A 25,996-nucleotide genomic window follows, 5' to 3' on the forward strand; every position below is an offset into this window, starting at 1 on the left:
TCCCCGGTGAAGCTGCGGTGGTGGCAGTCCCCTCCGCTCCGGGCTGAGCGTTTCAGCCCGGGGATCAGCTGGCTCTCCTGGCCATCCCCCAGTGATGGCGGGGTGGGGGACAACTGCTGGACTCACTCGTGATTTCTCCTCCTTTCCAACCGGTGGCTGGCGCCTATGGGACTTGGAGATGGGAGAGGATGCTGAGGACTTGCGATCGCCGTAAGGACCGGTTGGGTATGCGGCGGCAGGCGAGCAAGCCCGGGGCTGCGTGCCGGGGCGGCGCAGCGGTGGGGTTTGCCAGCAGCATGCTGCTGCTGAGCCGCTCTGCTCTCCATCTCCCAGCCTTGTGGTGGTACCTCTTCCTCTCCACTGATGCCCAGGAGGTGGCCACGTTCACGGTGCAGTACCGGGTGTTCGAAGAAGTGCCGCCGGGAACAGTGATAGGGACACTGGCCGAGCACTTTGAGGGGGGCGAGAGCGGTGAAACAGCGGATACCTTCCAGCTGATGGAGACCCCCGGGAGGTTCCCACTGCACGTGGGGAGCGGGGACGGGGTGCTCAGCACGGCCGGGCGGGTGGACAGGGAGCAGCTGTGCCGGCACAGCGATCCCTGCTGGGTCTCGTTCGACGTGCTGGCTGCCCGAAACCTGGCTCTCATTCATGTGGAGGTTCAAGTGCTGGATGTCAATGACAACGCACCGCGGTTCCCCACGCCCGAGCTGGAGCTGGAGATGTCGGAGAGTGCGTCCCTGCGGACGCGGATCCCGCTGGACCGAGCCCTGGATGCCGACGCCGGCCCCAACGCCTGCTGCTCCTACGCCCTCTCCCGCAGCGAGCACTTTGCTCTGGAGGTTGTCTCCAGCTCTGACGGGACGAGGCATGCGGAGCTCGTCGTGGTTAAAGAAGTGGACCGGGAGCTCCACTCTTCCTTCGACCTCGTGCTGACGGCCACTGATCATGGGGAGCCACCAAAATCAGGTACTGCTTTAATCAAAGTCATTGTCCTTGACTCCAATGATAACAGCCCCATCTTTGCAGAGAGCTCTTTGACAGTAGAGGTTCGGGAGGATGCTCTGCCCGGGACCCTCCTTGTGACGGTCACAGCCACCGACCCCGACCAGGGGCCCAATGGGGAGATCGAGTACAGCCTGAGCAAGCATGCACCCCTGGAGGTGCTGAGCGCTTTTGGCATCGATGCCCGCACAGGCAGCATCATCCTGAAGCACCCACTGGACTATGAGGAAACCCACGCCTACGAGCTGGATGTGCAAGCCCGGGACCTGGGCGCCAACCCCATCCCAGCGCACTGCAAGATCCTGGTCAAAGTCCTGGATGTCAATGACAATGCTCCTGATGTCCACGTCACCTGGGCCACACGGGCACCCGTGCTCTCCGAAGCCCTCCCCAAAGACAGCTTCGTGGCTCTGGTGACGGCCAGCGACCCCGATTCAGGAAGCAACGGGCAAGTGCATTGCTCCCTCAGTCAAGGGTACGAGCACTTCAGGCTGAAGAGGACCAACAGCCACAGCTACGTGCTGATGACCAACGCCACGCTGGACAGGGAGCTGCGTGCCGAGTACAACCTGACGCTGGTGGTGCGGGACCATGGAGACTTCTCCTTGGCTGTGCTGAAGCACCTCACTATCTGCATCAGCGACATCAACGACAACGCCCCCTCCTTCGAGAAAGCCACCTACGAGGTTGCTGTTGCTGAGAACAGCGAAGCACCTGCCTTCTTGCTTACCGTCCGTGCCACCGACCCTGACCTGGGTTTCAATGGGAAAATCACCTACAGCATCCCAGACTCCTCTGCTTCGGGTCTCGTCTCGATCGACCCCACCACTGGGGATGTTTTTGCCCTCCAAGCTTTTGATTATGAGCAGGTGAGGAGCCTGGAGTTCCTGGTGACCGCAGAGGATGGTGGTCACCCCAAGCTGGCATCCAACATCTCCATCAGGCTGGCTGTGCTTGACCGGAATGACAACGCACCCGTCATCACCACTCCGGCACTGGTGGGAGGCGCAGCCATGCTCTCCATCCTGGTCAATGCGGAGACGGGGTGCTTCTGGGTGGCACCTGGGAACGGGAGCACCCAAGGGACTGCAGCGGTGAGCAATGCAACACTCATGTCGTGTGCTGGCACTCCTTTCCTCTTCACCATCGTGGCCAGGGATGTGGACTCTGGCATCAATGGGGCTCTTCGGTATGATCTGGTGGGTGGGGATGACACCGGGCTCTTCATCCTGGACCCTCTCCTGGGGCAGGTCTTCCTCAATGCCAGCAATGCCAGCAGCCTCGCCGGCAGTGAGCGGGAGCTGGTGGTCCGGGTAAGCGATGGGGGGGACATCCCCCTGCACACCTTGGCCCGGGTCCGCTTAGTTTTCCGGCATCATGGGGCATTCTCCAAAATCTCAGCTCAGGATCCTGGGTGGCTGAGCCCATCAGTGGTGGTCGTTATCTGCCTGGCTGCTCTCCTGGGTGGGTGTCTTCTCCTTTTGGCTTTAACCCTGTCTTTGCGTAAGAAGGAGAAGAAGGATGGCATGGCCTACAACTGCAGGGAGGCAGAGGATGCCCGCAGGCAACAGCAGCTCAAGAAGCCGCATAGGCAGATCCAGAAGACAGACATCCACCTCGTCCCGCTGCTCCGGGGCCGGCCCCGGGAGGCTGAGCCCCCCCATCCCTGCCAGGAGGATCTGCCTGGCACAGCCGCCCCTGCGCCGGGGGGGTCCCCACAGGCCCCCCTCCACCTCACCCCCACTCTCTACAGGACCCTAAGAAACCAGAGGACCCAAAAAGACTCAGATGAGCAGCAGGGGACCTTCAACCTGCCCATCCTGCAGCGCCGGCCCTGCCAGCCCCACAGACCAAAAAATCCATCAAAAGAGGCTGTGAGCCCCCCGGATGCACCACTGCACTGCAAGAGCTTGGTGAAGCCACTGCAGGGGCCCGTGGAAGACACCCCACTGCCACCCGTGGGTGCTGGGGGACCTGGGCAGCCCCAGCCCCACCAGCACATCCTCAGGAGCCTGGTCCGGCTGTCGCTGGTGGCACTGGCAGAGCAGAGCCCCACTGGGGAGTTCGCGATGGAGTCGCCCCCGGTGCAGGTAGGAGCCACCCCGGGTGTTGCCAGTGGTGTGGACCCTCCCCAAATTCTTCCTCACCCAGGTCTTGCACACACTGGGGTGGTGGGAACGTGCAACCTGATGGTCTTTACTTGGTCTCCTCTCCCAGCCCTGGGCAGAGATGCCTCAGGAGTACGGGCTGGGTAGGATGAACGGCCACCCCCCCCATGGGCAGGGTCTCCCCATGCCCACCAGGATGCCGTGGGAGCCGGGGTGGAGGATGGCTGTCACACAGGGAAGGAGACAACCCCACGCTCACTTCCCCAGGGGAGCGTGCGGGCAGGGAAAGACAGGCAGAGATGGCGCAGGGGAAGCGCTGGGGCCAGGTGGGCTGCCCAGCCGCTTGGCTTTCCCTCCGCGTGGGGATGCTGAACCATCTGCAGGAGGAGGAAACGCTATAAAAAGGCCGGGGGGAGCATTCGGAGGGGACGTCCTGGCAGGAAGCAGCTTGAGTGGCGATCGCCGGGGCTCAACAGGCTTTTCCTGCCTTACAGCAAATCTCCCAGCTGCTCTCCCTGCTGCACCAGGGCCAGTTCCAGCCCAAAACAAACCACAGGGGAAACAAGTACACGGCCAAGAATGGCAGCAGGTAAGGCTGGCTCGCAGCCCTTCCCTTCCCCGTGCCCCGTTCCCCTGCATCTCTGCTGCCTCTGCTTCAGCCCCACTGTCCCCGAGGGCAGGAGACACCGGGGCAGCAGACACACAAGGCAAAACCTCATCCCTGGTTTTGCTGACCTGAGACTGAGGACGCAGGTCCTCCCTTCAGGGGATGGCTGTGCTCCTCTGGTCCTGTCTCCCCGTTGGTATCCAGCACCCTCCCAGGGCTGCTCTTTGCCTCCTTCCATGCCCACCTGAGCTCTGCCCATCCTTGCTGGGGGAACACTGATGTGTTCAAGTGCGACGGAAAGGTGCACTCACGAGCACAGAAGGTTCCAGCTTTGGAGGCAGCAGCACAAGGACGAGCTTTCTCATGGCTCTAGGTACTTTCTTAGAAACGCTGTTGACATGAGTTCAGGGCATCTGTCCCTGGGCCAGGAGGCTAGCGAGGGAGAGACCCTGCTGGCAGGGATGGGACGACAGACACATCCCAGCTGTGTGCTGAAAGTGTTCCCAGAAACAAACTTTATGGCATTCCCATTAAATTACTGTGTTGACATCTCTGGGTGAATGCTCCCAAGGATGCCAGGGCTTCATCGCTCCTTTGCCATGTTCCCCCTGTCCTGCTCAGGCCATGGACAGACACAACTTTCTCCACCTTTCTCATTACCATCTCCATCTGCTGAGGATGGGGAGGGAGGGAGGGAGAGCTGCTCCAGAGCAGGGCTCTGCTGCCTTGCTCCTCGCCTGGTCCTGCACATGGGCAGCTCCTCTGAATACGCAGGGAAGAGCCAGCAGCTCCCTGTTTGCTCAGGATCTCCCTGAAGAAGGATAAAACCCCCCTCAGGCAAGAAACGTGGCGCAGCCCCACGCGTAGCCCAGCACCCAGCTAGGGCCCAGTTTTCCGAGGGTCCATGGCACTCCTGATCCCAGTGCTTTTGTTCATGTGGGGTTTTTTTAAAAACAAAAAAACCCCACCCCCAAAACAACAAACCCAAAACTCATTAATTGGAGGGGACTAAAATGATTATGCCTTCGGTACTGTGAACAATGCACTGAGGATGCCCCCACCTCACCTCTGGGTCATTTTATGGGGGATGAAGCAATCGGCGGGGCAGGGTCGTGTTGAGGGTTGAAGTGTGATTTGAGTGTTTTGGCCCCCTCGCAGGGCTGCGGGGCTGGATGCTGACTGCCTGAGCACGAAGGACAGCGGGCACGGCGAGAGCGAGGCGGAGGACCGCGATTCGGAGAGCGGGTTTGAGCTCTCCGTGCAGCAGCTGGTGGGAGAAGAGCTGGAGACTCTGCTGGAGCCACAGGCAGGTAAGGTGGCCTCGCTACTGGGAGCACACTGGCGCTGGTGGGGGGCTCCAGCAGCGGGCTCTCCTTAAATAACACACTAACCTCATTCAGAAGATGAAACTGGCTGGTCTGCAGCAAGCTAGGGGACATCTCATTGTCTAGGGTGGCTCAGACAGTGGCTGCTTGGGACAGCGTGCATGGACCATCCTATGCTGTTGGTACCAGGTGGTTTAAAGCAAAGGGACTTGCTGAGCTTCACATTGGATTTTTTTTCATGTTTAATCACTCTTGGTAGATCTTTCCTCCCATGGACGTATCTGCTGTTGTTTCGCTGATTTGCGAGGTTGACCTCTGTTGTTGCATAGGGGTGAAGCCCAGTTTAACTATGCACCATGTGAACTGCTTCCCACGCTGACCTGAGCCCCTTCGTGCAGAGTAAGGTGAAGAGCTGTCCTTGTCAAGCCCCTCAAGATGTTATATACCCTTTGAGCCCCATCAGGCTCCTACCACGCTGAACCAGTCCAGTCTCACCTCCTGTGACCAACCTGTTACTAATTTTAGTGTGTCTCTATTGAGACGCGGTGACCAGAATTGCGCGCAGTGTTTAGGATATATCTACGCTGGTGGTATAAGGAGGTCTTCTGGTTTGTTCTTCATTCCTGTCCTGCCCAAGCTCCATGCTGTTACCTAACTGTTCATGGTGACTCCCAAATCCCTCCTCTGCGTGGTAGGGGAGTCATCAATACATGACGTGTTGTTCCCTGTGACAATTATCCAACAGTTGGTGACACAGAAACCCACCAGCCACTTTTTGCTCATGGCACTCGGTATTTTTAGGTCCTTCAGCAACCCTCTGTTTTTATGTTGTTGGGTGTTTTAATGGAGTCAACACCAACGCCATCCGCTTCTCCAAGTCATTTATTCCTATGTTGAACAGATGCTCTGGGACTTCACTAATGACCTCCCTTTGTGGGGAAGGTTATTTATTCCTACCCTCGCTTCCCACCTTTTAACACATATTAGTCCCTGACAGAACCCGGCCGTTAATTCAGGGACAGCTCAGGTCCCCTGCGTGCCTGGCTGGTGCTCTTCTGCAAGCTCAGGTGTCCTCTCTAAACCAGGACTCTTCATCCAGCTCTTCCAAAGACACCAACAAATTTGCAAAATGCAATTCCCCGCCTTGCAAATGTCACATCAGCTCTTGTCCAAATAGCAGGTACTCGACTGCCTGCTGAGTCTCGCATATAATGATTTCTGTGAATCTACCTGCACTAGATTCATCTTCATGCGCTTAAAAACTCATGTCACAATTTCTACCTTCCCTTCCTCTGATTCCGTATTCATTTGAAGCAGTAGTTAACGAACAGCAGTTAATAAACCAGGCAATTTCATATCTGAGTTCCTCTAGCACTCCGGGGTGAATACCATCTGGGCCTGACATTTTCTACATGTTCCCTTTATTGATTTGTTCTAAAAAATCTCTTCTACTGGCATTTCAATTTGAAAGAGTTGGGCTGACTCACGTCCTGTAGCAGAAATTTCATTGTGGAGTCTCTGCTCTCTTCCATAGCAAGAGGAACTCATTGAGGTTTGCTGCTGTGGTCGCTTTAATTCCAGGGCTGGGTGTTTTTTGTGCTCTTGCTTAGAGGGAGAGCCACGCTGCTTCTCTCCGTGTGCCTTCCTGCCCTTTTAGGCTAGGTGAAACAAAAGCTGCAACCTTACTCAGATTTAAAGGTCCTGCAGCCAAGAGCAGGGAGCAAACAGGCTGCCCAGCTCCATCCCATGGGTGTACTGACATGCACTGGTCCTAGTAAACAGACTGGTGGACCTGCTCAGTGGATCTGTCCAGATCCAGTCCTGCCCAGACAGGCAGCATCCTAGAAAATCTGTGCTATGGCAAGGCATGTCCATGAAGTGCCATCTCCCATGCTTGAATTTGATAGAAAAAACCCCTGGAATTTCAGAGTGAACACCAGTGGTGCATGCTGAGGCTATGCTGGTGTGGCTTCCTGCCCGCGCAGTAGTAGCAGAAGAGTCTGCCCTGTTTCAGTGGTGAAAAACAACCTTAACCATGAGCCTCAGACCTTCCCAAAAAGGCGACGGAGCTGCTGGATTCCTTCCTCTTCTCCCAAACACAAACAGAGAAGTGGACTTGCATCCTGAGAGAGGGAGGAAGGAAGCATTGCTTGTGCTCAGGAGTATCGTAACAGCTGGCTGAGGCTGTCTGGGCCTTTGTGCTATTCGCAGCGGGGGGAACCGCGCGAGTAATCTGTCCCAGCCAGCTATCGGGTTGTTTACGCTGTAAGCATCGAGCTGCGGGCTGAACTCTCGGCACTCAGCACCGTCTATTATCACCTATCCCCCACCAGCGAAGCAGAGTGCTCGCAGCAGCAGATGAGAGATATAACTTTATTGATTATAAAAACAAAAAACCCCCAAAACACCATTAAAATAAGGCAGTAAAGAGTTATTGGTCAAATTACACGTACCTAATTATAAGGTTTCATGGTCACAAGACCATCAGCCTACAGAGTCTCTGCTCTCCCCACAGCGAGCAGACTACTGTTGTGCTCTGCTCCAGAGCTGAGGCATCAAAATATTCGGGGAATGCAGTGGCTTCTTGCAGACCGAAGAGGAGAGAACTGTGGATATTTCAGAGCAAAAATGTGAGACTTCAGCATGCTTGGGAGAGCTTTTAAGGAACAGTCACTGTGACTGAAAGAAAATACTGAGATTGCAGAAAAAATCCTGAAAGTTAAGCAGCACAAACCAACTTTGGGTCTTCAGGTGAAACAAAAATCTAAGTGATGTGTCTGCCTTTCTCTCCTGACCAGGTTTTGAATCCCAGCCCTCACCCCCATCCTACCGACCCTGGGAGACTGTTGTTTTTCAGAGAAAAAGGATTAATTATGTAGTGGCTGAGGAAGGAGACTTGTCTCAGTGCTTGACTAGCCACCAACTGAGGACCACGTGTCCCAGGCTGTGGTAGGGTATCGATTATGCTTCTGGAAGCAGCATAACTGCACAAGTATGGTGACCCTCCTCTCAGAGGTCACTTTGTGTCAGAGCTGCATAGTTGTAATAATGAGACCAGCTCTTGCCATCTGATGGGGACTATTGTGGTACTTGGTGTTTTATGGCCAGACACCAGTTATTTGCTTTGCTGCTCTCTGACTCAAGTGTTTCACAAACCCGGTGGTCGCTTTGAACCTCGCAGTGGTTCTAGGTTACGCTTTGGAAATGACGCCATGCGGGGCTGGAAGGCAGCATCTGTGCACCACATCACGGAGTCTTGTTTACCAACTGCAAAGCTCTACCTTGAAAACAAGAGCCCCCGTTTCCTTTCCTGCCGTCTGATGAGGAAGCTATTCCAGGCTCACCCTGCTACGGGGTCCTTCCTTTAATTTCCAGTGTATGTTTATTCATGGACAGTTACAATCACTTCTTCTTTTGCCAACACTATTTTAAGCATAAAGATTTCCTTTGTCGGTGCTTATTTCATCAAAATAACAACAGGTTGCAGTCAGATCCCTGGTGAGCGTTTGTTTCCTTAGGCTAAGCAACCCCTACCTCTTGGGGTCTCCATCATGTAAGCCTGGACTCATTCCTGTTTTCCTCTCAGTAGTTTCCCCTGCACTTCTGTCATTTCAGATCCTCTTATCTATGGATGGATAATCAGATTTGCATGTAATACTCCTAATCAGGTCTCGCCAGACCTAGTAACAATATCACGGACATGTCTCTTCATGCCAACAGGGAATACCTTGACCAACACATTGTATGATTTCGTTTGCCCATTTTGGGGCAGAATCGCATTACTGGTACGCTAACAAGCCTGCAGCCAGCACCCACGCCAGGCTCCCACTGCTCCTCATCTGCTTCCAGTTGATGAACAACTACTTTATAGCTCAATTTTTTGTTACTAGTTTTCAACCATCCAGCTGTGTGTTTTATAATCCAAAATTTCATTCTACTCCTGTTGTTATTGTTCTCACAATAATCCATTTCTTTTTGGTCTCAATATGACGGCTTAGCAGCAAATTCCCACCCTAGAGTGACCCTTAAGAGAAGTCCACTAGTGACCTTCTTTTTGTCTGATACTTCCCCCTTGAAAGCTTTCCATTGTCATCTCCCCTTTAGCCAGTCCTAAACCCTCACTTTCTCAGCTTTGCTAAGGATTTAGTGAAGTGCCACTTGAGGCTGCAACAAATGAGAAATCAAAAGTTATCCTAATGGTTACTACATTAAAAAAAACCCAACAACAACAAAAACCCAGTAGTTTTAAACCAGTTCTAGTTTGTTTGGTTTTTTTAAGCTGCTGGTAACTTATGTCTACACCTGTTTACAATCAAACGTCTCACAGCTGATTTCTGGAAGTCTCCTCATTTCTCAATATGTATTTTTTTTTTTTCCCCTCTTCACTCCTGTGAGTCTCTCCTCTACTCTACTACACATCTCACCAACAGTTCTTGTTTTCACTCCCTCCAGAGCTGGCCCTCAAGAGGCTGACGGCTGCTGACCCAGCATGGGTGGCTCGACTCTCCTTGCCGCTCACTGGTAATTACAAGGACAACGTCTTCTCCCCCGACTCTCTGCATTCACCTCAGGATGAGGAAGCTGCAAGGCAGGAGAAACCAAGGACCTTTGAGACCTTTGGCAAAGGTGCTGGGGCTGACTCGAATGCTGCTGGGACAAGACTTGCCAGCACTTTCCTTTCAGAAATGAGCACCCTCTTTGAAATGATTTTGTCCCAGAAGGTCCAAGTTCACAACGAAACAGGCTCAGGGCTTCTGCGGCAGCTGTCGGCACATGGGAAGAGCCTCGGACTGGAAGACAGTGCTCCTGTTCTGTAGGCAGCTTGCTGGCTGTGATAAGGAGATAAGAATCAGACAGAGCTTCTTTCTGCATTTGGGGTGCACACGTGTGCTTTAACAGGGTCATTGTACCGTCCATGTCTAGACTGATCACGACAGGCATATTTCTTCCTTTGCCTCAAACTTCTCCATGACTGATTTCACCTTGTTTAGTTCCCTTCTACCTGCCTGTTCTTGCCTTCCTAGCTCTCCTCCTCTTCCACCCTCATCTTTCACCTTACCATCACACTCAAGTCACAGGACAGCAGGAGGGCCCTTTCCTCCCAGGGCAGGCCAACTGAGGGGACGGGGGTTGTCAGATTAACCACAAACACACCACAGTCAGCCACATCCACGTGATCACTGACTGTGCCCCACGGACGATATCACCATCATGGACTTTGCAACGTGCAGAGTTGGGCTCCAGAATCTCAGTTCTTATTTAAATAAAATTGTCTTTTTTCTAACACTACCATCTCTGGAACAAGGTGCAGGATAGCTGACATGTATCTGCGGAAAGCCTGAAATGGCAATTCAGAAAGGGGAGATCGACCTGTTGTCTCCCACTGATACTTTCAGCTTTTGTGGTTCTACCGCTGTGAATTTGGCATTTTGTAAGATGCCCCAATCAGCACTGGCATCTCTCCTCTGGCTGCACTAGGTGACCACAATTTCTTTCTCCATGTTCTGTTTTGAGGCCATTGGATTTTGGAGCGTAGTCCTTGCCCAGAAGCAGACAACAGATGGCTGGAGTCTGCCAAAGGTAACCTGGGAAAAGGGAAGTGTGAAAACACTGTTTTGAAATATTCAGTTCAGCTTCCACCATATTACAGGTTTTCACTTTGATCTGTATGTGAGTTATAAGACAGTTTTAGGATAATAGCATGTGTAGGAAAACTAAGACACAGGTATTAGTAACAATGGAAGAAGCACACAGGTGGTGTTAACCATGGGGATTTGCACTCGCAGAGAATGGAAAGACAACAGTGGCGTAAGCATCTGGAGTGCATCTGTAGGCTTACACAGCGGTGCCCGGATGGCAGGTAAATGCTTCTGGATCGTGCACACGTAGGACTCTCTTCCGTACCACAGTTTGTGCCTTCCAACTACGATACAAAACACCAGAACAAATTTGGGGCATGCTGGCAAAGAGTCAAGCTAGGGGAATGAGGGTAAGCCATCACCCCCACTGCTGGCGATGCACAATGTCATCGCTTGCTGAGTGACTACAACAGCGAGGCTGAGAAGAGACTGCCAGCCTCCCCTCCATCACAGTGCAGGGCCAGCGGCGCTTTACACACATTGTTTGCTTTCCTTCACCATCTTTACATTAAAAGTACTGCACTGACTTCTCCACAGATACCGCAGTTCACAGCACAGGTTTCTCCAAAGCTAATTTGCTCATGGTGGGGCTGTTGCATCAGGTGTCTTTGGGTGATATTTTTTGCTTTCATTTTACTATTAAATTGAAAAAGAACAGGCAGCACGACCCAGCAGACATGATCCTGGAGCATCTCAGGAGTGTCCTACCCATGTTCCTTTTCCACGCACCTGGCAGTGACAGTGCCCTGCTTTTAGTGTGTGCACACACAAGCCACAGCAGCAGACAATCATACAGATAATTTAAAGCAGAGTAAATGAGAAAGTTATCCCCTTCTGTTGCTCTCGGGACCAAATGACAGAAGCAACAGAGTAAGATTTCCCCAGGCAGACTCTTTAATATCCAAAATATCCACTGCTGTATTTGGAGTCTCCAAAGTGCGTTACAGATGACCCCATCTCTGGCAATAAACTACGCTGATGGGTTTGCCCCAGCCTGCTTATACTGCCATGCTGCTATGAGAAATATCTTGCTGTTTTGTTTCACAAACAAAAACAGGCTCTTGCACCAAAACAGTGACAGTGAGCCAAACTCTAACTGAGATGCAGCTGTGCAAACCACGAGGGAGGCATATCTGTTACTGTGAGGAGATGCAGCCCTACGGGATTCCTCTGCATCTTGGGAACACAGACAGAGGACAAACACACGGCACAACCTCACATCTTCCTCTGGAAAGTTACTTTGATGTGCCTGTCAAAGGACAAATCTTTACACAAAAATACACTATAATAAGCAGATTTAAAAAGGAGGTAAATTCCTCTCTCTCGGTTCAGTTTCCTGATTCTGCAAACTGCTTTCAACCCCCCCAACCCTTACCCCCGTCCTGTCCTGACCAATGCGTAAGCATGCTGGGGATTATCACAGAATAGGAAATCCACCCGAGGAATTTCCTGCTAATTGTATCCTGCTTGATAAAGGAAATGGTCTAAGAAAGTTTGGTCTGAGCAGAAAGAGAGACCAGACTAGAGGAACAATCAGATGTGTTGAGCTCTGGCTGTGCCCCTCCCTTGCTGAATGGAGACCACAGCAAGTTCAGGATGGGGCCATTGCCTTTGTTTTTCAGAACCTGATCTACACAAAGCACCAGAGCACCGTGGCCACAGGAAGCTGGACAGTTTGTACAGATGCCCTTGAACCAGTTTAAACTGGTGTGGACAAATGTCTTTTTCCGGATTCAGCTGCCCCAGTGGAAGAAATTATCATACCAGCTGCTTGCCGCTGTCTGCCTCACAGTGGTTGCTGCCCGCTGGGAGCATTCCTTATCCACTTCAGTGGAAACGAGCCGGTGTGCTTAGCAAACATGTACAATATACATTTTGAAGCAAACCTCGCTCATCATTACTCAAAGGGGTGTACTCATGGGAACAGCTCACTGCCAGAGCTGAAGGAATAATAACTGGGGATCAAGGGGCACTGACAATGGTGCAGGATGGCCGAGGACAGCCCTTACTTTCACCAGTTCAGGTGGATCCACAAAAACCTGTGCCCTAATAATCAGAATTCACTCTCTTGCTTGCACAGGTTTCAAAGCAGATTAAGCTCCCACAATGGCAATGTAGAGACAAGCCCAGATTGTGCTGGTAGCAGAGCCACTGTGGGAACAGGTAGCCTTGAAGTGAGATCAGATTGCCTCAGAGGGTGCAGGCCAGGCCCATCACAGAGTTAGGTGCCAACATCACCATATGGTGGCTTGTAAACCTCACTGGGGGACCATGTGCAAGATGTGCAGGGCTACTGGAATTACAGCCCCAAATCATATCACCGTGGCATGGTGGGAGTACAGGAGCATACAAAACGTTCTTGTATTGGAAGGTAGAGGGCCAGATGACATGGCGGTGTAGGAGATATCACAAGGTTTATTCTCAAAACCCTGGTATTTAAAAATGGCTCCTGTTCCGTTAACAGAAAGCTTTCTCTTTCCACTCACTGCTAGCCTGTTCCAGCTCCACACAGACTAAGAAGGACTGCCTTCCCCTCTGCCTGCTTGTTTCACTTACCCACTGTTCTAAGAACAGCAGTGGTGGGGCTCCAAGCACTGCAGTTCCAGTGGCGTTGCCCTGTTTCCGAGGGCATGGCTCCATCCTGCGCTGCCGAGCATCATCACGTGGAGTTCATCTGCGCTCCTAGAGTGGGGCAGGGTGAGGGCAGATTGTCGTGGCTGGGTGGTGTGGAGGCCTGCAGGCACACGTTCAATAGCCCAGAAACAGGGACTAGAGGAAGAGGCTCTTATTCCAGAAGGGAATGGATGCTTTGCTTGCACATCTGAAAGTACATTAAAACAAGGTATTAATGATGCATCATACTATGGGAACGGCTTCTCCACTTCAGCTTGACTAGAAATAGCTGGTAAGAAAATAAGCTGGAAAGAACTGAGAGAGAAAAGTGCTCCCTTTGGTAAAAAGGACTACTTCTTGTCATGGCTACTTTTCCTCTGGCAATATGGGCCCCGCTTTGATGGGGTCACTACCCCATGCAGTCCTGCACACCCTCTTCCCCCGCTGCCCGTGGTACCTTCCACCTCCTCTTCTAACACTCGCAGTCTCTGCTGAGCATTCCTGTTCCCCGCAGCAGCTGACTGTCGGTAGTGCCTCATCGCTTCTGCCAGGTTCTGCTGCACTCCAAGGCCCTTCTCATAGCAAACACCCACGTGATACCTGCTTTGGGCATCCTAGCCACAGGAGAAAGCACAGCAATGAGCCTCACACGATGGAGAAGTGACGACAGCACTCAAAAAGAGAACAGAGAGTCTTTAACACCTTCTTTAAAGTTTACTGCACTATCTTTGGTCACCTTCTTTAAAGTTTACTCCTTTATCTTTGGTCCCTCAGACCGTATCTTCAGTAATTTAGCCCCTTCTCCAAGCCCAGAGTGAAGCAGAATTTCTTACCAGCTACCTCCAACTCCGCTCCTTCATATCCCTTTCCAATTAAATTCACTGATTTCCCTTCAACATCCAGGTCTGCGTCACGGGAACAAGGGAACTGCTGTCTCTGCAGAGCACCCCCATTGTCTCAGGGGTCAGAGCTAAGAGGACTTGGGCAGCCTTGACTGCACCCACATCCTGATCACACCCAAACTCTGAGCACGCCCTTTGGACTGCCCTACTACAGTTCACGCAGAAGTCTTGTAAAAATGTAACAAATGCCACAGAGCTTGGAAGATTCCCCTTGGCAGCATCAGGCCTCCAACACAACAGTGCACCACTCTCCTGCTCAGCCCCACCTAATTATATTCCAGAAGAAATCTCAAGCAGCAGAAATCAAGTGAAGCAAATAAGTGCCAGAGAAAAAGCACCTAAACTACTCAGACGTACATAACTGCTGAGAATGAACTAGAAAGTAGAGGATGTCACTGCAGATGGGTCAGTGAAGCCAAATCCAAACCCCTGATATGTTTATATCGGCTGTGCACTTTATCTTTGAGATCCAACAGGAGGAAAAGATAGCAAGAAGGCAAGATGACAGTCCTGAAGACATTGAAAAGACCACATGGGCTAGTGGTCACACAGACCTTTTCCAGCAAAAAAGCCAGCAACATGACTTGAAGAGTATGACTGCCAGAGACATGGTCTAAAAAAGGCTTTGCAAAGAAAAAAAAAAAAAAAGGAAGTAAGTAGCAAGTTTTAATAAAGCCATGAGAAAAGAACATATTGCAAGTGTTGCTGTCTGGGATGTAGCTGGTAGAGGAAAGCAAAGAATTCAATGAGTGGGTGCTTTGCAAAATGTTGCAAGTCTCAGTTTATGACAGCAATAAACTTCTTTAGAGATGAGATAAACATGTTGAAGGATTGGCACTTCAGATGTGACAAGAGACAGGGTTAAGTAAGTATGAAGTATTCCACTAGCCGTCTCTTATATGACGAACACCTCAAAGACAAGACCACAAGGAGAAGAGATCCCCAAATTAGCATGGCATAAGTGACTGTGATATACTTTGAAATCCGAAGGTCAGACTCAGTTCTCCAACAACACTCTTTAATATGGGTTTTATATTCTATGGTTGCATGCATAAAATAAGGGAGGATAAAAAGTGGTAACCAAAGTAAAACACAGTTCTCTGAACTGTCGTTGCATTTGGAAGAACACTTGGGAGAGTTCCCCCCTCGGCTCTAGCACAGAAACACTGAACCCATGACTTTTTGTGCCTGTTTTCCCTTTTTTGGATTTGCAGCTAAATGGTGCCATCCTTGCTTCACCCATATCCAGCAGTCTTTTAATCAACTAAACATAAATTTATACTCCGAGGTAATGGGAAAAGAACTTCCTCACGGAGCCCTTCTCCCAGCAGAACGCATAGGGTTACACCCCAGGGAGCCAAGGCACGAGCCTGCCACCACAGATGAGGCCGTGGTACATCCACAGCCAGCATCCACTGGGAAGCAGAGATGGGGAAAGATGATCGGGTTCTGAGAACTGTCACAGCGCCGACCAAAACATGCAAAACACTGATATACTGGGGGGTACCCCTGGGACCTGCAGTTACCTGCTAGATTTTCTGTTGTTAAGGGCTTGCTAGGCATTCAGTAAATGACAATCATCTATTTAATGAGATAATTCATTGTTATATTGTGCAGCATACGCATCTGACATCAGGCTGGAAGAAGGGAGTCAACGATGCAGCTTATGAGAGATCTTTAGCAGATTTGGAATTAAATACTGTATCAATCATCATGAACATGATGTCTGAGCTGCTGGGGCCAGTCAGGTCTAGTCTCACCAGTGATCTGACAGTGTCTGCATTCTTAAAAGTGGGTGAAAACTGAAGTGGTAAAGTTTGCAGGTGGTGTAGTGTCATTCGGAGTGATCAAATTTACTGTAATGAATTAATTAGAGGTGATCTTGCAGGACTAACAGCGGGCAACCCAATCACAGAGGAAACTTAGTGTTGACAAATGCATAGTAGTGCTTATAGAAAGAAATTTGAGTCACTGTGATAGTTCCCTGAAACCATCAAGTCACTGCTCAGTGGCAGGCAGAAGAGCAAACAATATTGATATTATTGGAAGGGAATACAGTACAAAGTAGAGGATCTCATTATGTCAGATCCCTGGCATGCCTCCATCCTGAGTCCAGTTTTAGTCCAAGCACCTTAAAATGGTCAAAGGAGAATTAGAAAAACAGAGAGAAGACTGACAAGCAAAATGGAAAAGCTTAACTACATGGAGAGACAAACTAAACTAGCGCTCTGCAGCCTGCAAAAGAAATGACTCAGAGCGGACATAGTAAAGGGCGACAGAATCAGAAGTATTAGCCAAAAGAAGAGGGAATAGCTATTCATTATCTTCCATTACACAAAAGGTATGGGAATTGAAGTTAAAATGGACAAGTTCTTCAGAAAAAAACTAGCTATTACAATGCAGTGCAAGCTAAAAACGAGTGAACAATGCCAGTGCTGTAAAGAAACAGAACTGTCGGATGCAGAAACCTGGCTGCAAGACATGGGATGTCATACTTTGACTCCTCTAAGTGCTGGTAAGGGTTCAGGAGCAGTACTATGCCCAAATTGTGGCACTGCCCTTCAAAAAAAAAAAAAAAAGCCTATGTCACTTAGAAAAAGTTCAACAGCAGGCAAGAAAATTGTTGGGGATCTAGACAACATGACATGTGAAGAGAAACTGCAACAACGGGGGAAGGCTGAATGGAGATTCAAGTAGTTAAGTACGTTAAAGGTCCCTGCAAAGAAACAGAAATAGTCTTTTCATCCTCTCTATAGAGGGCAAGAAATAATGGGCCAATTTTGAAGAACAGATTCGAGACAGACACAACAAAGTTCTGAAAATGATATAGTTGTGAAAGAGTTTGACTGAAGAGGGTGTAGATGCTCCATAATAGGAAACCTGTAAAATTATGCTAGATGAATACAGGTGCTGTAAGAACTACTCCAACCCAGCACGGCTGTTTCTACATTCTTGTTTTGTAGGGTTTGTGCCCCAGGGCCTGTTTCCTCTCCAAGATGCACCAACACTCCACTCTGTCCTTTCAGACTGCGCGGTAAAATCCTGACATTCACTCCCATTTCCAAGAAGCCCTGAAATCTTCCACCTGTAACCTGCAGTGATCCCAAACTGAGAACAATCATAGCTTGCAAAGGGATTACTTACGCCATTCTTTGCTGCCAGCAGCAGGTACTTCAGACCTCTCTTTTCCTGAGGTTGCAGCCCTTTCATGTAGAAAACTCCAAGATAAGCCTGTGCCTGCAACAAAACCATATCATACAAATCAGCCAGGATTCTCCTCATTAATTGCTCCAGTTCTTTTACTGATTCTGCAAGTTGTTCAAAAGTTACTGGTGCAATATGGGTGTGCAAAGCACCTCACTTGCTGCGGAGCCTGTTGAGAGAAGAGGGGCTGTCCTAGAAAAAAAAATCAGTCTGACATGCTAAATATGCAAAATCCCATTTGATCTATAGAACTCCACTATATGTACAGTAACATCACCATACTAATAGCATAAGACCCAGAATATCGTTTTTGAACTGCACTGTGGAACACAGAGCCAGAGAATGGCTCCTACTCGTGAGCTGTCCGTAAGATACAGCAGATGCACTTCCTGGAACAGTGTGCTACATGAGATACAGTCACTGCCAGAACGACCGGCGTTTGCAACACAAGATGGCACATGCCTAAATGCATCTCCTGAAGAGTGGGAAAGGAGGGCAGGGTACACAGATCCATGTGGTGAATCATCTTGAAAAGTCACAGATACAAAATGAGAATCTGTTCTTCCTTCAAGCATCTCATGGAAGTTCCTCCACCAAAGCAAGCTGTACTCTCGGAACTGAGAGGAGATGAAACGCAGAGCTACATTTTCAACTGCAGGTCAGTTTTCCTAAGCCAATGTCTGGTTTAGGCGTCTAATCTAAGAGCAACATCAAAAAGCCCAACAGCAAAACAGACACCAACACTGTAGACACAGTGGGTACCTAGCTGCCACCCATATGCAGGCAGGGCTGTCTCACATACACTGACATGAGTATAAATATGTAGGAAGAATTTTTCTTCTGGTCCCACAGATGCTGCTTTCCAGGATGTCTTGTGGTTCAAATCCATTGTCAGGGTTCTCTGCTGGCTCTCTCCTAAGAAATCCCATGCTGCAGACACTAACCTCTGTAATCCCGGCCATTGCTGCTTGCTCCAGGAAAGTCACTGCCTTCTGATGCCTGTCCCACTCATTTTCAGGTCTGTGGCATAAGAGGTACCTAGCGTAGTGGTACTGTGCCATGGGGTGACAGCTGCTAGCTGCGTGGTAGTAATAAAATGCTGCCTGGAAAAAGAGAAACACACTTGCGTGATTCAGGTAACACGTGCCCTCAAACATGACATGACTCCCCTCTGGCCAGGACAAGCTTAACCTCTCTGTCTAGATCTATCATAAGCTGCACACGCTTACTCCAGCAGCTCTCCCACATCTCCCCGCTGAAGAACATGAGATTGTTTAAGCGAGACAGTGGACTGCGACTATACGAGAGCCCTCGAACCACCCTGCCTTCTCTAGTCAAAACTCCCTGCGTTGAAGGGGGTGGCACTGGGCCAACAATACCAAAGCTTACTCTGTGCCAACGGGGATCTGCACAACTACTCGAAACAAGCCGCCTTTGCGGATCTTTCCAGCTACAGAAGATGCTGACTACGGCCAGCACGCACTAGATGGCAGGCTGTAGTTAAGGTAACCAAACTGGATGGCTCAAGATGTAAAGAGGCCCTCGGATGTGCAGCGGTGTTTTAAATACAGTAACATGACAGGTTTCTCCTTGGTACTCTCCTGGGTGCTACTGGCACAGCCTGTGTACCTACGAGAAGACCTCAGAAGCTATGAGAAAGAGGATTTCAGGGGCACATATCTGAGAGGATCTATGACACTGAACTGCAAACCTGGTTTTTATTATTTCCAGCATTTTCTAACAAGATTTCAGAGGCTATCACACCCATGCAAAAGGAGAAAAGCGCCTGTGCACCCAACAAAGACCACTCTCCTGGTCCGTGCTGCACATATAAAACCCTACAAGCCGTGGATACCTTTTCCAAGTCTTTTTCCGTGCCTCTGCCATGCTCATAACACAGACCCACGTTGAACTGGGCTTTGCTGTAGCCTCGATCTGCTGCCAGTTTGAAGCAGGTATAGGCTATCCTGTAATGGCCCGCTCTCATACTTTCAATCCCTGAGAACACAATATAAAAACAGGGGAAAAGAGAATAGGCAGAATGCAGCCTCAAATGCAGCAACCTCCCCCACAGTTTCCACAGGAAAAATGGAAACGCTGCGTTTTAGGAATTTTTCTAGTTTCATTGCAAAGGAGGATGACGGGCTAACACAACGTATGGTTCGTGCACAAGCGGCTCACTTTCTTAGCGCTGCAACTAGTGGTGTATATAGGGCAAGGATTTTTTTCTTAGATCATTGCATCTTCCTTCAGCTCTTCTTAGAGTTGCAATTCTGCAATTGCTTTTTCAGCTTGCCAGGAAGACTGAGATCTCAGACAATGAAAAAGCATATGAGGATATGACAGCCTGTGTTGCAAAAAAGACAGAGATGGCTTAATTTCCAACTACAGATGTCAGGACAACAGTGCAGGCTTCAACCAAGTCTGGATTTAAATATGCTGATATAAATCAGGTGGCAGGATGGGACAAAGGGCAATAAATCTCTCAAAGCACAGCTGAAATTGCTGAAAGGAGGCTTCAGTTTGGGTACATGCCATCTCTGCCTTCACACAAGACCTGCAACAATTTGGAGGTCCTTCAAAAAGAGAAATGTGTGGTTTAAGGACAAAACAAACCCAAGTCCACATTACCGAGGATATTCAACGCAATGGAAATGTCAATCCGGAAAATCTGCTGCAACTGGAAAGCAGCTTCCTCTAAACGCCCTCGCTGAGCTGGGTCACCCTGCCGAGTTAAAGAAGAAAGCTATTAAGACAGCAAAACCGTACAAAACCTATAAGAGATTCTTTCTTGGAAACTGAGTGGTGAGACGCATTTGCACTGTACTATAGTTATCAAGAGGGTGATGTAATCTGGTGTCATGTGTCCACAGAAAAATCTCCCCGTGCTACAAAGCCATCTAGTTAGGGAAGCTGTACAGACATTGCTCGCCTCCCCTCTAGCCAGGGAGCTTGGTGTAGCCTCTCAGACATCATCAGACCTTTCAGAATTTAGCAAATACCTGATACCACTCATAACTCCCCCCTTCAAAAGTAACGTTAGCCCTTGTTCACCCTCCCACATCATGTTAACAGCACTGTCTCTGCCAAACATGCACTGACATATTTGTATCAGCTTTACACAATTCAAGCTGAGCCCACACCGTCAGTTTACAGAACACGGCATGCTCCTAATAAAATTCTGCACAGCGGAGACAACGTCTTTCCTTCCTCAGTAATGAACAGTATTTTTTACTTCACCACAGCTCTGGGAGGTGGGAGGCGGATTTAGCCTGCCCTGCAGCTTTAGCTTCCCAGCCTGCGTACAAATTTAGTGCCATCGAGTGGCAGCAGTGCACACTGCACACGAGCCGAGATGCCTCCCCGCTCAGGGAAGTCATGCAGCAAAAACGCCCCTTGCCACCCAACAGCTTTACTGCTTAGCCAGCACTCAGAGCTGCTCACAAGAGGACGAGCCATGGACCGACTCGTTTCCTCTCCTGAGAGCCTCCTGAGACCTGCCCCACCACCTCCAAACGAGCTAGGGACTCTTCCTACGGGCTCTGCAGAAAGTGGCACCTCCCAGGATGGGGAGCTCAATGCTCATCCCCTTGGCAGATCAAGCTGGTGGGGGAGCAGAGGTCACTTCCATGTCACAGAGAGGATCCCACTCTGTTAAATACTGAATTTACCTCCACTCTGTTCACAGTGCCCTTGAGGAATTGCTCAGCTGACTGATTTTTAAAATGAGGAATTGTCTGCACCTACGACTGTGAATTGCAAGGAATTAGCAGGTTTAATCACAACGAGAACAATAATATAATTTACGGCCTTGTGACTCTCATGCTGATGCACCCTCTTCAAGCCCAAAGTGTCTTCCTCTCTATAACAGACAAGAGCCAGTCCTGATTTGCAGCTTTAGGAGGAGTGATACCACCTTCTCCAGTCATGGGTTGTCTGGGAAAAACCAAAATAGCAACAGCACGTAATCACCTAGTGAAAGATTGCATCAAAATGCAAACACACAAGAAAGACTAGGGCTACTGGATAGGTTTTTTTGTTTGTTTTGAGGGGTTTTTTTGTGTTTTTCTGCCAGTGCTTCTCTACTAGCACCCTTGTTACACGGAACACCTTAAAGGACGGGTGGTTTGTAGTTTCTGGAACTTTGCCCTGGCTAAAGCAGAGGGGAGCATTTTGCATTTCTTTTTCTCCTGCCTTCCAGCTGTGCAGGGCAGAAAATGGTTTTGGGTGCGAGTGGATCGCTCAGGCTGTGCTTGGGGTCACACCGAGATGTCTTCCTGCAGGGAAGAGGCCTCAGGTGCAGAGGGAGAGTGTGAAAAATGAAAGCATACCTTTGCACTGTGGAGAACTGGCCCCAAGCTGGAGCTCTCAGGGATTTGGAACTCCCCTATATTTAAAAAAAAAAAAAAAAAGCAAGGTTAAGCAATGCTGTATATTTGCCTCTTCCTCCTCTACTCATCTTCTCTACTCCACAACTCTTTCCTAGAGGACTAATCGCCCACCCAGTCAGGGACATTAAGAACAGAAGGAACCCCGACCAACCCAACCTTTGTGTCAAAAGCAACCAAGAGCCACAAGAATACAGTCCTGTAATCCGCAGCTGGCTAACACACCTCCTCCAGAAAGGCCCCCAGTCCTGATCTGAAGACACCAAAAGCTAGAGAATCTCCCGCTTCTTCTCAAAGTTTGTTCCAGCAACTTGTTATCGACACTTTAAATCTCTGTGCTTCATTTCAAATTAAAATACATCTAATTTCTGTTCTCAGGCACTGGCTCTTTCAGGCTTTTTTCCTCTTTACTAAAAAGCCCATTCTCCTTTCGAAAGTCCTGATACGACTAATCAACCCCTCTTGATTCTTGTCTGTGATTCTAAACAGACCGCGCTGTTCATGTCTTTCAACTGAAGTACTTTTCTGCCCGAGTTGATTAATTTTATGACTTTTTGCCACTATTCCTGAATTTTCAACATTGTTATTGAAGTGCAGACCCTCTCACCACTGTCACAGGAAGGGTAAAATTACCTCTTTATTCGAATTCATAACTGCCTAGTTTGCATGTATCAGAACTGTGCTCCAATTCCCATTGCCCAGGGCATCACACTGAGATCTCACGCTTAGCTCCTTTTTGCAGATAATTTCTTTCCAGGGTACGGTTCTGCTTCTGCAAGGGGATGATCAGACGTGCTATTCTGGCTGCATCAGATGCAGGCTTAGGTTATCACCCCAGAGTACCCCACTTACTCATCGCTGCTGCTATCCGACCAGTTTCAATCAGAATTATCTAACAAAAACATCTACAGCAAAAGCTAAGCCACCTTGCTCTTAACAGAATTGTGCTGGAAGTGATTACATAGGCATTTACGCCAGCTACTCTAAGAGGACGGTGACCTCCGGCAAAGAGGATGAACAAGAGAGGGCTGACTGAGGCCAATTATTTTTAACCTGAATTGCCACAAGCAGCTGGATCCCACCGGGCACCTAACACCGGGCACTGAAGCCTGGATGACTTCAAGCCAGTGCTGCTGATACAAGAAGTAGCCGTGCCCTCCCTGTGTGTCCCTGTCCCCCTCTCCTAGCTGTGTGGTTGCAGAGCAGGGAGCTAATCTGAGTGAAAATTTTGGGAGGCAAATTCCTTGATTCTGGGCACTATGTGGCTACACAAGTGGCAGAAATGAGTGTGCAACAGGCAGGATTGCTTCTCGCAGTGCCTGCACCGTCTTACATTGCACATGAAGCCGTGGCCTGTGTTCCAGCTGCAGCCTCATTATTCCCAGGTAAACAATTCCCCTCTGGCTGTATTAAAATGTATTTTATCTGAACAAGCCCCACTCACCCAACAAGCAAGATCGCTATGGCAAACACAATTTCTATTCATTATTCCATCAAAAGTAATATAATCTGTGAATTTATTAGTTGTGCTTTACATTTATTTTCAGATCAGGCATAAAATTATCTGATCTTTCTCACCGTAAGACTCTATCTCTTGCTCAGGTATCTCCCTCATGATGTAATTTTTTTTTTTTGCCATACATACAACAGCAATTCTCATGAAAAAAAAATTGCCTGCATTAAAATTTCTCCCAACTATTTGTTTAAACAACATTTGTTTTGTAATTTGGACAAACGATTACCCCATGAAAAATAAACAGAAACTAATTCTGAATTTTATCAGCTTGCAAAACTGTCTCATGCCCCTCTCCCCCTGGAAATCCCTCCTCACCCAAATCCCAGTAATCTCCCTGGATTAGAGTTACCACTCCCGGAGAACATAAGGTGATTCAGAGGAGAACACACGGACCGACCGATCCTGACACCCACTCCTGTCTCCTGAAGGACTAGATTAATGAATTCTCTCGGAACTCACCTTTGAGGCTGGGCAAGCCTCAAATCAAAATTCTTCAGGGATATCGTAATCTTTAAGACTCACCTGTTTCAGAGCAGCTGCCTCAATACCAGGCACACAATCTAAACACAATGCTTAGGCTGAAGCATAGGAGAAATAAAAGCAGCCCCTGTCAGCAAAGAGTCCCATCCCACTTCAGCAGAATGAAATGACCAGCTTAGATTAACCTTCAACCTGACGTTAGTTAAATCAAGTTCACCCCAACTGTTTGTTTCTTATTTCCCAAAGAATGGTCAAGCTTCAGCAGAACTTCACAGGAACTGGACTTTGAACAAATTCATTCTATACTGCACACACAGAACCATGTTAAATTATTCTTAAGGTTGTACGTTCAAAGCACGTGAAAGCTGGGAATACCACAGTTGGAATTTTCTGTGCAACTTTATTTCTACTTCTTCAAACATGTGCTATGATGTAACATGACTATGCATCCTTTTTTCCATGCAATCTTGCAGCTTTCAGCGTACTGGATGCCCAACACTCACATATTCAGCAGCTAATAAATATTTTGTATTTCCCTGTTGTTCATCCTGTACTAATCAAATGTTGCTCAAAGTCAGCTCCAAATGAAGAATTAATAATCTTCTCCTAGACAGCCTAGATTGCTCATCCCAAAACATCCAAACGCTTCACAAGAATGAAGTCACAACAAGAGCTGGACAAAATCCAGGATTTCTGCCTCATGGAAAATTTTACTGTTTCCAATTGGTTTCATTGTGCTTTGAAATGAAAACACACTTTTGAAATGTCTGTAATCTCAGAATTGAAATAACGAATTTTACAGTTCTGCCAGGGGTAAAATACAACTCCCCAGGGCAGCATTCAGCTGCTCTAACACTGAGACTGGCTGTAATCACCTGCTTGTATGTGCCTGTAACTTCCAGCAAAAAAGCTTTGAGTGAGGCACGAACTGCATGAAAAAAATAGGATGTAATCATGCCGCTGAGGACTTTGCTGATAGTAATATGCAGAATGCCATTTATAGCAACTTTTAAATTAATTTCCTAAAGTTTTCTTTTTAAACACACTAAAAGTAATAGATTCTATCATATTGTGTTATGTTAAAACTGGAATGGCTCATCTGCAAAGCTGGGATGTTTGGATCCACCACAAAAATCTTTGCCACTCGAGGTAATGAAGTAGCTGACGGCAATAGCAGGCTGTCACTGTACACGTAGCCCAGCATGAGCAAGTCTGGAAATTAACTGAAACACTGAAAGAAAGGGCGAGGACGTGGAATTCTCCTTTGCCATTGCTGGCAACAGCAAACTGGAGAAGTGAAGGTACATTCTGCTCTGCTCCAGGTTCTGGAGGTCTGTTCTCTAATGGCAAGGCTCTGCTACCAGCTTCCCCTGCATCATCTGCCAGGCATCTGTCCTTCCCTTCCTTCTGCTCTCCCCAGCTTCTTGCTGCATTCTGATTTAGCCAGCCTCATTCTCTTTCGGCAGCTAAACACCAGAAAAAAATAAATCCTAAACCTTAGGCAACTTTTCCTGTAGAAAGCAAAACACGCTTTGAGAGAAAGGCATCACCAAGCATCACTTTAAAACTTCCCATGGAAAGATTTACAGGACTTCTCCTCACATTACAAAACTATGCATTTTTTTCAGCTCTCCAGTGAAAATTACTGAATCTCTTCACCCTGACTTTCCTCAATGAATTCCCACAAAATGGATGCACAGCATAATGTGAGAATGTAACCTGAGGACTTACGTATTGAGGAAAATCAAATTATTTCTGACATATATTATCTCTGACAACTGACAGTTGTAGATGCCTGGGCAGAAAGTGTAAGGAATAGGGATTATAAAGTCATGCTTCTCCTGGCAGAACTTTCCAGCAATCAGTTGTTCTGTGATCTTCTGAGCAGGAGGTTTCGGCTGGACCAATTAAGTTTAATTTGAATGTGTAATTTTACCTAATCACTTCTTGGAACCCATTTATACTTCTGGCCTGTAGCAATGAGTTCCACAATTTACCTGTGCCCTGACCAAACATGTACTCCCTTTTGCTTTTTTTCAAACTTGCTACCTGAGCATTTCTGTACTGCCTATTAATATGTGTATCATGAAAAATATTGTCCCTATTCACCTTCCCTCAACACTTTAAGTTTCACAGAGCACTAGCACACCCTCTGCCACTCCTTTTTTAAGCTGAAGAGTCAGTCGCTGTTTGCATGTAATTGCCTCCT

General features: G+C 48.6%; 2 protein-coding genes across 3 annotated transcripts in view; one reads left to right on the plus strand and one right to left on the minus strand.

Moving 5' to 3' along the window:
• Positions 1-10,334, plus strand: PCDH12 (protocadherin 12). The gene is made up of 4 exons (XM_054841663.1): positions 1-3,095; positions 3,608-3,702; positions 4,879-5,030; positions 9,498-10,334. The coding sequence occupies exons 1-4, from the start codon at positions 189-191 to the stop codon at positions 9,860-9,862; spliced, it is 3,519 nt and encodes a 1,172-aa protein (XP_054697638.1). The 5' UTR covers positions 1-188; the 3' UTR covers positions 9,863-10,334.
• Positions 7,405-25,996, minus strand: part of DELE1 (DAP3 binding cell death enhancer 1) — a 22,331-nt gene continuing 3,739 nt past the window's right edge. The window contains exons 5-13 of one of the 2 annotated variants that reach the window (XR_008579265.1): positions 21,735-21,790; positions 20,035-20,128; positions 19,259-19,401; positions 18,348-18,506; positions 17,344-17,436; positions 13,755-13,911; positions 13,241-13,505; positions 10,885-10,968; positions 7,405-9,874 (exon numbers count right to left, since the gene is read on the minus strand). Coding sequence is in view for 1 of the 2 variants with exons in the window: in XM_054841664.1 (XP_054697639.1) it covers positions 13,249-13,505; positions 13,755-13,911; positions 17,344-17,436; positions 18,348-18,506; positions 19,259-19,401; positions 20,035-20,128; positions 21,735-21,790 (959 nt within the window). In the remaining variant the exon portion in view is untranslated. The remainder of the gene's footprint in view (positions 9,875-10,884; positions 10,969-13,240; positions 13,506-13,754; positions 13,912-17,343; positions 17,437-18,347; positions 18,507-19,258; positions 19,402-20,034; positions 20,129-21,734; positions 21,791-25,996) is intronic. The other variant, XM_054841664.1, reaches the window with a different exon arrangement.

The sequence above is a fragment of the Grus americana genome, chromosome 14 (assembly GCF_028858705.1).
Source record: "Grus americana isolate bGruAme1 chromosome 14, bGruAme1.mat, whole genome shotgun sequence".
NCBI lineage: Eukaryota > Metazoa > Chordata > Aves > Gruiformes > Gruidae > Grus > Grus americana.

Coding starts and splice junctions, on each gene's coding strand:
- PCDH12 (XM_054841663.1), top strand. CDS start 189: ATGCTGAGGACTTGCGATCGCCGTAAGGACCGGTTGGGTATGCGGCGG. Junction 3,703..4,878: donor ACGGCCAAGAATGGCAGCAG/GTAAGGCTGGCT, acceptor GCCCCCTCGCAG/GGCTGCGGGGCTGGATGCTG. Junction 5,031..9,497: donor TCTGCTGGAGCCACAGGCAG/GTAAGGTGGCCT, acceptor CACTCCCTCCAG/AGCTGGCCCTCAAGAGGCTG.